Source organism: Saimiri boliviensis, chromosome 2 (genome assembly GCF_048565385.1).
Source record: "Saimiri boliviensis isolate mSaiBol1 chromosome 2, mSaiBol1.pri, whole genome shotgun sequence".
In the NCBI taxonomy this organism is placed as follows: domain Eukaryota; kingdom Metazoa; phylum Chordata; class Mammalia; order Primates; family Cebidae; genus Saimiri; species Saimiri boliviensis.
This window is the reverse complement of record NC_133450.1, coordinates 99,510,541-99,525,798: the sequence shown is the minus strand read 5'-3', so window position 1 is coordinate 99,525,798 and position 15,258 is coordinate 99,510,541. Positions and strand designations below refer to the sequence as shown.

General features: G+C 38.7%; 1 protein-coding gene across 2 annotated transcripts in view; it reads right to left on the bottom strand.

Moving 5' to 3' along the window:
• Positions 1-15,258, bottom strand: part of POLE2 (DNA polymerase epsilon 2, accessory subunit) — a 41,742-nt gene that overhangs the window by 7,695 nt on the left and 18,789 nt on the right. Inside the window, exons 6-16 of one of the 2 annotated variants that reach the window (XM_074393984.1) lie at positions 14,666-14,740; positions 12,441-12,524; positions 11,107-11,163; positions 10,322-10,370; positions 9,253-9,321; positions 5,590-5,766; positions 4,629-4,718; positions 4,404-4,458; positions 3,767-3,826; positions 3,602-3,679; positions 514-622 (exon numbers count right to left, since the gene is read on the bottom strand). In XM_074393984.1, the coding sequence (XP_074250085.1) occupies positions 514-622; positions 3,602-3,679; positions 3,767-3,826; positions 4,404-4,458; positions 4,629-4,718; positions 5,590-5,766; positions 9,253-9,321; positions 10,322-10,370; positions 11,107-11,163; positions 12,441-12,524; positions 14,666-14,740 (903 nt within the window). The remainder of the gene's footprint in view (positions 1-513; positions 623-3,601; positions 3,680-3,766; positions 3,827-4,403; positions 4,459-4,628; positions 4,719-5,589; positions 5,767-9,252; positions 9,322-10,321; positions 10,371-11,106; positions 11,164-12,440; positions 12,525-14,665; positions 14,741-15,258) is intronic. The other variant, XM_074393985.1, reaches the window with a different exon arrangement.

Sequence of the window (15,258 nt, the reverse complement as noted above, 5' to 3'; positions counted from 1 at the left end):
TTACAAAATGAGTAATAAAAATGCTCTGTAAGATCTATTTCCATACTTTTTAAATGGGAGTATATGTAACCTGGTATTAACAACTGTATGTCAGGGAACCTCGAAGCTGCAAGATAAACACTGCATATTCTTCTGATACGGACATACTGTATAAAATAATCCCATACTATAACCAGTGGGATAAATAAGAACAGTTTATTCAAGCTATGTATATTAAATATACATATATTTTAAAGTATAATTTAAGAGTTTAAAAGGCAGAGCTTTTAATGCAAAGCTTGAAAGAAAATTCCTTGCTTATTCTCGGCTTTTCTCTGTCCTTTAGGGTATACACTTCAGTAGAAAGCTGAGAAACACTGACTTCGCTAACAAAAATTACGGACAAAAGTATGTTCAAACTATTTTGAACCATAAATAAATGTCCTAACCCAAGGGCAAATTATTAAGTGGTTTAACAAAATTTTATATAATGCAACGTGTAAGACAGTTTAATAAAAAAGATGTTTCACTTACATGATTAGGAATAGCCAAATTGCTACTAGGAAAACGGACACAGTTTCTGCACATTTTATTTACTAAGTCTTCACGGAAGACAATAATTTCCTGTGTACAATACTGAATTCTGAAATGAAAACAGCAGTTGAAATTTGACTTCTCCGAAAACAATGAGATAATTTTAAAGGTATACTCTCGGCCGGGCGTGGTGGCTCAAGCCTCTAATCCCAGCACTTTGGGAGGCCGAGGCGGGTGGATCACAAGGTCAAGAGATCGAGACCATCCTGGTCAACATGGTGAAACCCCGTCTCTACTAAAAATACAAAAAATCAGCTGGGCATGGTGGTGCGTGCCTGTAATCCCAGCTACTTAGGAGGCTGAGGCAGGAGAATGGCCTGAACCCAGGAGGCGGAGGTTGCGGTGAGCCGAGATCGCGCCATTGCACTCCAGCCTGGGTAACAAAAGTGAAACTCCGCCTCAAAAAAAAAAAAAGGTATACTCTCTTAGAATACAACACCATTCCCACTTCCACTGTTCACCACACAAAACTTCAACCAGGGTCTGTCCATTCAGTTAACAGCTATGTACTGAGCTCTTAATACATGCCTACACCGTTCTAGGGATTAGCAAACCAAACCAAAAGATCCCAGCCCTCAAACAGCTTACATTCTAGCAGCGAGTGGGGCTGAGAAAATAAAAAACAAACATAATTATAAAGTATGTTTCAAGATAAGTAAGCACATGAGAAAAAGAAAAAGGCTAAAAAGGATAGCATATGTAGGAAGAGAGAGTAGAGGACTGGCATATTAGTCAGATGATCACAACAGGCAGGGCTCGTAATTTAGTGTGACTTGAGCAGAGGCTTAAAGCGGAAGAGGGACTTAGTCAAGCGGATATCCAGAGGAAGCACACTGTAGGCAAAGGGAACGGATTTAGCACAGGCCCTCAGACTGGAGCTCGCCTGGCATCCTTGAGGAACAGAAGGGAGGCTAGTGTGGCTGGAGTAAATGGGGAGGAGAAGGAATCAGAGAGGTAATGAGGCCAGATCATACAGGGCCTTGATTACCACTGCAAGGATATGGCTGTCACTAAATCACACGAGGGGTCCTTTTTTCTAGGATCATGAAGGTGGACAGGATATGCCTTATGCTTTACAGGATCACTTTAACAATACGTTAAGAGTAGACTATGGAGGGGAAGGGGTAGAAGCTGGAGACCAATTAGGAGAAGATGGGGAGCAGGGCTCCTCAACCCCCAGGCCATGGACTGGTATCAGTCCATAGTCTGTTAGGAACTGGACCACACAGCAAGAGATCAATGGCAGGCTGCAAGCAAGCAAAGCTTCATCTGTATTTACAGCTGCTCCCCATCAGCTGCATTACCGTCTGAGCTCTGCCTCCTGTCAGATCAGTGAAGGCATTAGATTCTCATGGGAGTACGAACCCTATTGTGAACTGCACTTGTGAGTGATCTAAGATGCCCACTCCTTATAAGAATCTAATGCCCGATGATCTGTCACTGTCACTGTCTCCCATCACCCCCAGATGGGACCATCTAGTTGCAGGAAAACAAACTCAGGGCTCCAACTGATTCTGTATTATGGTAAGTTGTATAATTATTGTAATAATAGAAATAAAGTGTACAATAAGTGTAATATGCTTGAATCATCCCCAAATCACCCCCACCCCCTTGGGGTCTGTGGGAAAACTGTCTCCCATAAAACCAGTCCTTGGTACCAAAAAGGTTGAGGACCACTGGGGTAGAAGGTCGTGGAGGTGGAGGTGTAGAGAGGTAGCAGATTCTGGATGTAATCTGAAGTTAATAGGACTTCCTGAAAAACTTTATGTGAGAAGAACCCCAAAGTTTTTGGCCTGAACAACTGGAATAATTATTGTTCAGGCCATGAAGGTGCCATGAACTAAGATGGGGAAGTCTACAGAAGAGGTTAGAGGCATTGGTGGGAAGGAAGATCAGAAGTTCACTTAAGTTAGGGTGGTGATAAGTAGGCAAGTGGATACCTGAGTCTGGAGTTTGGAATGAAGGTTGAGGTGGAAATATAAATGTGAGAGGTGTTAATACACAGATGATACTTAAAGCCATATGACACTAGAGAAGTCCAGTAAAGGAGTGAATGTAGTCAGAAAAGAGAGGCGAACCAAGGCTGACTCTTCCAGTATTCCCACAGTAAGAATTTAGGATTATAATGAGCAACACCAACAGTAAATAAGTAATCTTTGTATTCTTCCTTTGTAACTTTTTTTTTTTTTTTTTGAGACGGAGTTTCGCTCTTGTTACCCAGGCTGGAGTGCAACGGCGCGATCTCGGCTCACCGCAACCTCCGCCTCCTGGGTTCAGGCAATTCTCCTGCCTCAGCCTCCTGAGTAGCTGGGATTACAGGCATGCGCCACCATGCCCAGCTAATTTTTTGTATTTTTAGTAGAGACGGGGTTTCACCATGTTGACCAGGATGCTCTCGATCTCTTGACCTCGTGATCCACCTGCCTCGGCCTCCCAAAGTGCTGGGATTACAGGCTTGAGCCACTGCGCCCGACACTGTAACTTGTCTTAAAGGATGTCTAATAATATTTTTAAATCTCTTTCCATTATTCAAGCTTATGAATTCATTACCAATAAATTAAATATAGTTTAAATATTTTCAAAGTTTTGAAAAACCTACAGCAAAATAAATTTTTTTGTATTAACAGTCAAAATTCAGAGACAGATTTTAGGAATCAAGTTAGTTTTTGTTTGTTTGTTTTGGTTTTTTGAGACAGGGTCTCACTCTGTCACCCAGGCTGGAATGAAGTAGTGCATTCTCAGCTCACTGCAGCCTCTCCACCTACCAGGATCAAGCAATCCTCTCACCTCAACCTCTTGAATCGCTGGGACCACAGGTGTGTGCCACCATGCTCAGCTAATTTTTGTATTTTTTGTAGAGATGGGGTTTCACTATGTTGCCCAGGCTGGTCTCAGAACTCCTGAGCTCAAGCGATCTGCCTGCCTCAGCCTCCCAAAATGCTGGGATTATAGGCATGAGGCATCACACCTGGCTGAGTTAATTTTTAAATGAAAGGAAAAATGTGTAACACAAAATACTAATTCTTACCTGCAAGGATTAGTAGTAAAAACTGAAAATGGTACCCTTTGTCTGAATTCATTAGTGATGCTTTCAGCAAGTGGTGGCCTAAAAAACCAATTTATGTGATATGGTTTATCTCTTTAAATTTTACATATTTTTCTATACTGTTACAAAAATTTGAACAAAACTTACCTTGGTAAGATGGAACCAAATCCAGGATCCTCTGGACCAGGTACAAACACAAAACGACTACTGTAGCAAAATTCAACACAATTCATTTAAAATATTTACAATATTTTTACAATATTATTGTAACACTATCCAAGGGCTTAAAAACAAGTTATTCCCTTTGTTTTCACTTTAAAATTTAAAAAGTTAAAATTTCATGCATTATAATAAATGAACTATTAAATCTCCAGACCAACACTGTTAAGTAACATGATTTCAGAAAAGTTCTGTATCTGCACTGCCCAACTGAACACTTGAATTGTGGCTAGATAGCTGATGGACTGAATTTTATATTTTATTTAACTTTAATTAAACTTTAAAGAGACATGTGGCCAGTGACTATCATATTGGAGAGTGAAGCTCTAGACCCTTGGAGTAATGTCACAAAGAAATTCCAAATTATGGCTGAAATTATCTCTATCTCTTTCAGTACTTTTCATTATAAATCTCTAGTACCATATACAATGTGTGAGGATAACTTTATGTCTTAGCTCTTTTAATTTTCTCAACTTTATCTTTCTTAGTTTAATTGCTGATAAAACAAAATTCATTTTTTAAAAGCAAAACTGTGAAAAAAAAATATAGTGGTAGAGATCATTACCTTTGGTGAATATCTGGGTATTCACATATTATATCTGCCAAAGTTTTTAGGGAATCTAGAATTTTAAAAGGACATTGAATTAAATTTGCATAGAATGCCATAAAAATTATATTTGATTAGATATAACTCTGTATATGCTGAATGAAATTAAAATATTATGGATAATTTATCACTTTAGTTTATATGACTATAGAAACACTTCTTATTAAATTAGACCCTTAATACCTTTCAAAGCTTGAACTTGATTTTTTCCATATGGTGCAGATGAAAAATTACCACACAGAATAAAACAGGTTGGAGGTGCTGGTGAATAACCTAAAGAATAAAAGAGTAAATGAACAATACTTTTCTAATCTACAAATCAAGTTAAAAACCCCTTAACCATGAATTTTTTTTTTTTTTTTTTTGAGACGGAGTTTTGCTCTTGTTACCCAGGCTGGAGTGCAATGGCGCAATCTCGGCTCACCGCAACCTCCGCCTCCTGGGTTCAGGCGATTCTCCTGCCTCAGCCTCCCGAGTAGCTGGGACTACAGGCACGCACCACCATGCCCAGCTAATTTTTGTATTTTTAGTAGAGATGGGGTTTCACCATGTTGACCAGGATAGTCTCGATCTCTTGACCTCGTGATCCACCCGCCTCGGCCTCCCAAAGTGCTGGGATTACAGGCTTGAGCCACCGCGCCCAGCCAACCATGAATTTTTAATAAAAATTTATTATTTTAATTACATTAAAATAATACTAATAATAGTACCTATTTACTGAGCACTTACTATACACCAGGCCCTGCACTGGCTTAATTAATCCTCAGAACATCCATATAATCTGAGACTTGGGTTAAGTAACCTGCCCAAGGTAACAGGCTCAAACTTAAACCCAGGTTTGTTTTTGCTTTTGTTTAAAGATGGGGTCTCACTATGTTGGCCCACTGGTCTTGAACTTCAGGATTAATTCTTATTTGTCATGACTATAAACACACACACACACACACACACACACACACAGGTTTTTTTCTTAAGTAAAAATATAAGTCTTTAAAATGAAATCCAATTTAAATTATATCATTGCTAACCCAGTGTAGTTTTTTTTTAATAGAATACTCAAAAAGATACATGTAAAAAAGAACTTAGTTTTAAGACATGAACCCTCATAAGAGTTCAAGAAAGAATTTTAAAAAATAAGACCTACCAGAAAACATTATGCGAAGTTTTTCCAGTACTTCCACCTGGTCCAACCAAACATCAGATAAAAACACAAACATAGCATCTTTATTCTCCTCTTCTAGTTGTTTTAGTTTTGCAGAAGTCTTCACAGATGTATTAGAAGGCCCTCCAAAAAAATTAATACTTCCATAGTATGCCCTAGGTAATTATAACATAATTAGCTTCTGTATACAACTAGAGATATTTTTCTAATAATTTTATAAATTTAGCTTCTTTTATCTAATAAAGTTATTTTCCAGTGTAAATAGGTGAAAATGTACTCTTTGTAACACTTTAAAAGTACAAAGGTTATCTAAATATTCTAAAATAAGCAATACAGAAGCAGTAAATAAAATATTTAATAGGCTATATCTCGTTCTTAAAACTAAAGCAAACATTAAAATAATAATTTCCTATGTTGTTCAAAGTAGGAGAAATGAGTACACCATTTGAACAATATCTAATAGAAACCTCAAAATATGTGTTAACCATCTGCCCAAGCAATTCCACTTCTGGAATGATTAATCCTAAGAAATTAAGGATATACACAGAGACTAACCTATATCCCAGAACTGTGAAAAAAATTATTCAACAGTTCCTTCAAAGCTTGGTTTTACTCAAAGCTCACCCAGCAAGGGTCAGTAGGAAAGTGGGTAATACACACACTCCCAGCCTCCACCACTTCTGCCCACTCTACACTGACATCTTGCAGTTCCCAGCTTAAATGCAAATACTCCAGAGGCCTCCTCTGAGGATCCCAAAAGAGATTAGATTTCCCCATTATATACTCTTGTAGGAACCTGCACTTCTCCTTTGCAGATCTTATCAAATTTGTAATCAGGCCAGGCGGGTGGCTCACACCTCTAATCCCAGCACTTCGGGAAAAGCTAAAAAGCTCTTATTTCCTGGTGACATCTTAGCTGTCAAAATGTCCTAGTACCACACATTACTGTGTTTGTAAAGACACTGGTGTATACAGCCTACTCAGGCGGCGGAACAGCTTGAGGTCAGGAGTTTGAAACCAGCCTCACCAACATGGTAAAATCCACCCCCTCTCTATTAACAACATGAAACTTAGCCAGGCATTGTTATGGGCACCTATAATCCCAGCTACTTGGGAGGCTGAGGCAGAAGAATCGCTTGAACCTAGGAGACAGAGATTGTAGTGAGCTGAGATTGCACCACTGCACTCCAGCTTGGGTGACAAAGCAAGATTTAAAAAAAAAAAAAAAAATTTGTAATCGGTCAATTGTAATTGGGCGATTGTTTCATGTCTATCTCCCTCACCTAGTGGCAATACAGTATGTGCTCAAAACCTATTTCCTGAATGTCACAAATCATGCTATAAAACACAAATCATGCTATAAAACTATTTTACAGTAACAGCAAAAAAATGATGGCATATTAGATAAAAAACAGATTACAAAGCAAGGTACAGTATGTATCCATTTACAGTGCCAAAGAAGGGACCTGTGCATTCATGCATAAAAAGAAACTCTCCAGATATACATACATATGTTGTTATAGTTGATTTTTTTTTTTTTTTTTGAGATGGAGTCTTGCTCTGTCATCCAGGCTGGAGTACAGTGGTGCACTGGCACAGTATCAGCTTACTGCAACCTCTATCTCCCAGGTTCAAGCAATTTTCCTGCCTCAGCCTCCCAAGTAGGTGGGATTATAGGCACATGCTACCACGTCCAGCTAATTTTTGTATTTTTAGTAGAGATGAGGTTTCACCATGTTGGCCAGGCTGGTTTTGAACTCCTGACCTCCATGATACACCTACCTCAACCTCCCAAGGTGCTGGGATTACAGACATGAGCCACTGTGCCTGGCCAGTTGATTCTTATTATTAGTAATAGTTATGTTCCATAAAGTCTCCACGAACAATGAATTGGCAAATACTGAACCACTACTCCTTGGAAAAATCTGTACATATATATAAATATATATGGATTGATTATAGTCTTAAGTCCTAAAACCAATTCATCCTGGTAGATTCTGTTTTAACAAATGAGAGAAGTTGGTTCAGAAATAGTAAGTGACTTGTCTGAGGCTGCTCCAAAAACAGGTGCCAGAGCTGAGATTCAAATGCCCCTCCCCGCCTCACAACTTCCCCCAGGGCCAGAGATGCTTGCATTACCCTGCACTGCTCCCTGTAGTCTCTGTCCTCTGGTCATCTCTTAATGAGGCTGAAACAAGAGGGTAGTGCAGCCTTGTTCACCCTCAGCTGGGAATATGCATGCCAGGCGACTCAAAATTTTTTGCTGTTCTGCTGCCCATAAATGACCACTAAAGCATGACTTTGGGAGGTACAAGAAAATTTTAGCACAAATCTGTAAACAACGAGGATCTACTGTATATAGACAGTCATGCACAGCATAGCAACACTGCATCAATGATGGACTGCATATATGACAGTGGTTTCATAGAATGATAATGGAACTGAAATGCTCTTATTGCCTGGTGACGTGTTAGCTGTCAAAATGTCCTAGTGTCACACATTACTGTGTTTGTAGAGACACTGGTGCATACAACCTACTGAGCTGCCAGTTGTGGGAAAGTATAGCACATACAATAATGTATAATATGTAACACTTGATAACAATAAATGACTGTTACTAATGTATTTACTGTACTTTTTTTTTTTTTTTTTTTTGAGACGGAGTTTTGCTCGTTACCCAGGCTGGAGTGCAATGGCAAGATCTTGGCTCACCGCAACCTCCACCTCCTGGGCTCAGGCAATTCTCCTGCCTCAGCCTCCTGAGTAGCTGGGATTACAGGCAGGCGCCACCACGCCCAGCTAGTTTTTTGCACTTTTAGTAGAGACGGGGTTTCACCATGTTGACCAGGATGGTCTCGATCTCTCGACCTCGTGATCCACCCGCCTCGGCCTCCCAAAGTGCTGGGATTACAGGCTTGAGCCACCACGCCCGGCCTATTTACTGTACTTTTAATCATTATTTTAGATCGTACTCTTTTTACTTTTTTAAGTTAACTGTAAGACAGCCTCAGACAGGTCCCTCAGGAGGTCCTTCAAGAAGGCATTGTTGCTACAGATGGCAACTGGATGAATTATTGCTCCTGAAGACCTTCCAGTGGATAAGATGTGGAGGTGAAAGACGGATACAGATGACTCTTAACTGTACATAGGCCTAGGTTAATACTTTGTGTTAGTTTTTATTTATTTATTTATTTTTATTTTTCGTTTGCCATCCAGTAACAACTTTGTCTTAGTTTTTAACAAAAAACATTTTTAAAAAATAATAATGATGGAAAAAAGTGGCTGGGCACAGTGGCTCATACCTGTAATTACAGCATTTTGGGAGGCCAAGGCAGGAGGATTGCTTGAGGCCAGGAGTTCAAGACAAGCCTAAGCAACATAGCGAGACCCACCCCCTATCCCTACACAAAACATTTTTTAAATTATCAGTCCTAGCTACTTGGGAAGCTGAGGCAGGAGGAACACTGATGCTCAGGAATTTGATGCTGCAGTGAGCATAACTGCATCCCTGCACTCCAGCTCTTTCCACTTTGACACAAAGACTGATACCTTGTAGTAACTGAGATATGATGTACTGTCTTACATTCAGTCCTGCCAGTATTACCAAATTCTCATAGGGTATAAACCAAACCTTTTAATACCTAGTAGTACTAGAGGGCTCAGTGGGTGGAAATCCAAAGGCATTGACATGAAACACTTGATCTTCAAACCAACCTGAAAAAAAGTAACATCACTTTCATTTTTCCAATCCTCTGTTTGAAAGGACGAAATTATGTTACACAAAACAACAGTGCCAGGCTAGTCTCATGCCCTGTGAACTAAACAGAGGTTGCCAACCTCAACGAACCACACAACAACTTTAGATCCAAAGAGAGTCTCAACTTACAAAGTTCATTTGATAGAAACAGATTTCAGAACTTTTAACTTTTCAGTTTTGCAGTACGTATTGAAATACAGATTAGGAAATGTTTTATTTTATGGCCCTAGATAAATTTTTTTTTCAACTTTATTGAGATACCGTTCACATACTATACAATTCACCCTTTAAAAGTATATAATTCAGGCTGGGCATGGCGGCTCATGCCTGTAATCCTAGCACTTTGGGAGGCCAAGGCAGGTGGATTGCCTGAGCTCAGGAGTTTAAAACCAGCCTGGGCAACATGGTAAAATCCCGTCTCTACTAAAATACAAAAAATTAGCCAGGCATAGTGTCACGCACCTGTAATCCCAGCTACTTACAAGGCTGAGACACGACAGTCACTTGAACTCGGGAGGCAGAAGTTATAGTGGGCCGTGATTGCACCACTGCACTCCAGCCTAGGTGACAGAACAAGACTGTCTCCAAAAAACAACAAAAAAAAAAGTGTATAATTTGGTGGTTTTTAGTATATTTACAAGTTGTGTAGCCATTACTACTAATTTTAGAACATTGTCATCACCCCAAAAAGATTTCTATTAGCCTATTAACAGTCTAAGAGTTATTTTATCAAAAATATGCTCTCCTTCCTATCGGGGTCCTGACTGATATATATATTTATATATGTATATAAATAATATTCTTTATTATATTATTTATTTTATATATATATATATAAAATAAGCTCTTCTAATTAATGGTATCCCAAATTATATCATGTTAACACATTTTACCTAGTGCAGACATAGTTTTACTGTAGAATGAGAAGGAGGACAGTAACAAAGTATACTGACTTACCTTCTGCTAAGACAAAGCATGCCTCTGTGTATAAACCACTATGGAACTGGTGCACAACAGTTAATGAAAATGATCCTATGCTTGAGGCAGTAATAAAGCCAACATAAATTTTGAATTCAACAAAACTTCTAAATAATTCAAAGACTTCCCATTTGAAACTGTGACTAGACCACAGCTTAGATAAGAGCTTAAAAAAATTTAGGTTTAAATGTCCCCATGTTTAATTCTTGGTAATAGTGGCAGTGTGGATCATTCTTACCATGATATAAACTTTGTCAGTGATTTGTCTAGATTCTCCAAATAAGAGGAAATTAAAGTTGTTCTGCCTCTGTTTAGGATTATCTCTCTACATTGCTACACCACCAACATAGAGGAGTTACATTGAGAACCCAAATAGGCTGGGGCACGGTGGCTCATGCCTGTAATCCCAGCACTTTGGGAGACCTAGATGGGTGAATCACCTGAGGTCGGAAGTTCAAGACCAGCCTGACCAACACTGAGAAACCCCATCTCTACTAAAAATACAAAATTAGCTGGGCGTGGTGGCACATGCCTATAATCCCAGCTACTTGGGAGGCTGAGGCTGGAGGATCGCTTGAACCCGGGAGGGAGAGGTTGCAGTGAGCTGATCACACCATTGCACTCCAGCCTGGGCAACAAGAGCAAAACGCTGTCTCAAAGAGAAAAAACAGAGAACCCAATTAGGTAAATTTTAGAAGGATATATCATCAATTTCCCCAATTCATGTAAGGCAGATTCTAAAAATACAGACAAGTGAAGGATATAGCTTTACTAAGGTCTAGTTGTACTGTTCCAGTAGGATCTTCCAGAAAAAATTTTCCCTAAAAAAAAAAGATATCCACATTTATGTAACAAAACTGTGACAAAAAAAACTAAGCTACTGACAAGTTTGACAACGGAATACAGAAGGGAGAAAAGTGGATTTTAAAAATCAGCTATTATTTCTAGTCCAGGCTCTTCAATTTACAAGTCTGGTAACTCCAGACTAATCACTTAACTGAGACTCCTCACAGGTACAATGGAGAATGACTGTATACATCAAAAAATGGCAAGAGGGACACTTGCTGTCTGCCATAAGGAGGGTCTCCCCAGGTACCTTCTAATATAGCCAACAGCATCTCCAAGTGACCAGGCCATAGTCTGCAGCTTGCTTGTTCAGAAACGCTGTACTCTCTGTTTTTTGGTGTTTTTTTTCTAAGGTTCAATTCAGGTAGTACTCTCAGTTTATCCAAAGGTCACTGGAGGCCTAATTTCAGGCTATGGAAACTGGGCTCCTGGACAAGACACTCTGTCCTGTTGTCTACTCAGGAAACCAAACACAGACAAAAAATATACTTGGTAACTAAGGCAAGTTTTTTTTTTTTTTTTTTTTTTACTATTACGAAAAAAGTTTATTTAACAAAAAAAATCTAATATGAAAACCTAGGGCTAGGCATGGTGGCTCACGCCTATAACCTGAACACTTTGGGAGGCTGAGGTGGGCGGATCACAAGGTCAGGAGATTGAGACCATCCTGGCCAACATGGTGGAATCCTGTGTCTACTAAAAATACAAAAATTAGCTGGGCATGGTGGCACTTGCCTGTAATCCCAACTACTCAGGAGGCTGAGGCAGGAGAACTACTTGAACCCGGGAGGCGAAGGTTGCAGTGAGCTGAGACTGCACCACTGCACTCCAGCCTGGTTATAGTAAAACAGGCCTTATGGAGAGAGGACATGGTTTCTCTGCTGAACAGCCATCATTTATACTCATTCCAAGGCTTCTTTTTTTTTTAGTTTTATTTATTTATTTTTTTTAAAGACAGGGTTTCTCCATGTTGGTCAGGTTAGTCTCGAACTCCCGACCTCAGGTGATCCGCCTGCCTTGGCCTCCCAAAGTGCTGGGATTACAGGCCTGAGCCACAATGCCCAGCCTCATTCCAAGGCTTCTAACATAAAGATACTATTTCCTCGTATTACCACCATTCCAATATTGTTCTACTGGTGAGGCAAGTTTTCAATAAAGAATACATTCCTTTACCCGCTACAAAAATGTTCTATGTAACCAACATTTAATCAGTTCAAGGCCAAAAATAAAAGTTTGATGCTTATTAAGTTACCTCTTTTAACTGGGTTATCATTCCAAGAATAATCACATCTCCGATTTTGGTTGTACTACCCAATAAGGTTTCTATTGTTTTAAGCTAAAATAAAACAAAATAAATTTAAAGATTGTAAATATATTCTTTCAAGAAACTAAACTTTTAATGAGTAAGTAAATTTGGGGTACACATTTTAGCATTTATACCTACTTTACAGTAGAAAATCAAATAAAATGAAAATGAAGTTGTAAAATTAAACTTAGGATGTTTGATTTTGTCCTACAAAAAAGCTGTAAGATCATGTGTATGATGGCCTCGAAGAATCATGCCTAAAGAAGCACTACATCAACTCAGACTGTTACCAGTAACTGAGTCCACACCATGTCATTATGAATAATGATAAGTACATTTATTTTTAAACATAAAAAAAATCAATTTTATTTTATAAGTACCTCTTGAAAATTAGCAACCTATTTAAAAACATATATTCTAATTTTACTTAAGGCTCTCATTATTATTTCCATTCTCAATCTGATCATTATATTTTTTTTATCAGAAAGTTAAAGGTAGTAAAAATTGGGACATCATTTAAAAAAATCCTTTCCATCAGGCTGGGTGCAAGGGATCATGCCTATAATCCCAGCACTTTGGGAGGCTGAGGCAGGTGAATCATGAGGTCAGGAGTTCGAGACCAGCCTGGTCAACATGGTCAAACCCCGTCTCTACTAAAAATACAAAAAATTAGCCAGGAGTGGTGGTGCGTGCCTGTAATACCAGCTACTCGAGAGGCTGAGGCAGGAGAATTGCTTGAACCCAGGAGGCAGATGTTGCAGTGAGTGGAGATCATGCCATTACACTCCATCCTGGACGAAAGAGCAAGCCTTGTCTCAAAAAAAAAAATCCTTTCCATCTTTTTCTATATGTAATCCTAATATATGTAAATACATACATATATAATTTGTAATACACACCTATACAGTTTATTTAAAAAGATGAAATCATAGTATATGTACTATTCTGCAACTTAACTTTTTGAAGTTAATATTATCTTAGACATTTTCCCATTTTTCTACATATAATTATATTTCCTTCTGTTTAAAGAATAGCAATATCTATATTATATATATGACCATTACAGGACATTTAAGTTGTTCCCAGTTTTCTACTAATAAAAACAATGTTTAATATTTCTTGCACCTTTCTTGGCCCACTACACAGAAACTTTTTTTTTTTGAGATGGGGTTTCACATTGCCCAGGCTGGAGTGCAGTGGCAGTATCATAGCTCACTGCAGGCTTAAACTAGGCTCAAGTAATCTTTCCACCTCAGCCCAAGTCACTAGGATTACAGGCACTAGCCACTGCATCCAGCTACAGATGTAACTGTTGAATAAAGTTCTACACATTCTAGAAACATGATTGCTAGATAAAAGGATAATTTTTCATTTTTATAGAAATTACCAAGTAGAGCTTCTTTTATCTTTGTTTTATTTTTATGTTTTCTTATTAATAATTAATATTTACAATAGAAAAAAATTTTAAATATGGACAAGGAAGAAATAAAAATGTATACAATACCACCATTCTGTAATAATCACATTAATATTTAGTAATTGAGTTACTCTTTAAAAATATGAACCTAGGGCTGGGCGCGGTGGCTCACACCTGTAACCCCAGCACTTTGGGAGGCCGAGGTGGGTGGATCACTTGAGGTCAGGAGTTTGAGACCCACCTGGCCAACATGGCTAAACCCCATCTCTACTAAAAATACAAAAAATTAGCCAGGCGTGGGCATCTGTAATCCCACTACTTGGGAAGGTGAGGCAGGAGAATCACTTGAACCCAGGAGGTAGAGGTTGCAGTGAGCCAAGATAGTACCACTGCACTCTAGCCTGGGCGACAAGAGCGAAACTCCATCTTAAAAATTTAAAAAAAAAAAAAAAAGTTATCAGAAAGCCAGTGTAGTATCCAAATGGACTAGGAAGACTAGGAATCTGTTTTGGAGGCCAGAGAGTATCTGGGCCCACCATCGTATCAGTCTTCTCAAAGGAAGCAGTAGCTTCTATTAGAGATTTGAGGGACACAGAACTCTAGGAATGGACTGTATCAATAGTGGGCATGCAGCCAGTCCAGTTAGCTAAAACTAATAATTTATTTTCATTTAAAATTCAATGAATTAGAATTAAGCAACAAATATTAAACTTACACACATACACCCCCTACATAACTAGGATAATGTTCTAACCTGGAATTTGCTTCCACTTTCATCAGTGTTAGAACCTATCACCGGAGGAGTAAATAATTCATGCCTGTGGGTCCTCTATAAAAAAGAAAGATTCATATGAATTCCTTAAACAGACTAATTTAAAACTAAGATTCACTAAAATTGTACCCTGATGAAAAATTGTCCTTAAACTAATGTCACTATTACCTAGTCTCAACAAATCTGAAAACCCATATAATCTAATATACAAATATCTAGTAATATAATTTCTAAAATTTGAAAAAAAAGTAAAAAATTTGAAGGTCTACTGAGTTCATGGCTGCAGCACACTGTGGGCTGAGGATATGAAGACCAACCAGGTGTCACCCTCCGAGCACTGGGGCTAGTGAAAGAGAAGTGCCACCACACAACAAACTACGTGAGGGCTTACCGTACCCCAGGCCAAAGGGGCCACTGAACAACAGCCCAAATGACAAATAAGGTTTGGGTAGTAAGAAACAAAAGGAAGCTGAGAAGACATTTCAAGCAGAGAAATTATAAGAGTTAAAGAGAACTTAGGAAGCTATGCAAAGTTGAGTACAGTTGAATCAGGTGCACAAGGCCAGAGATTAGTA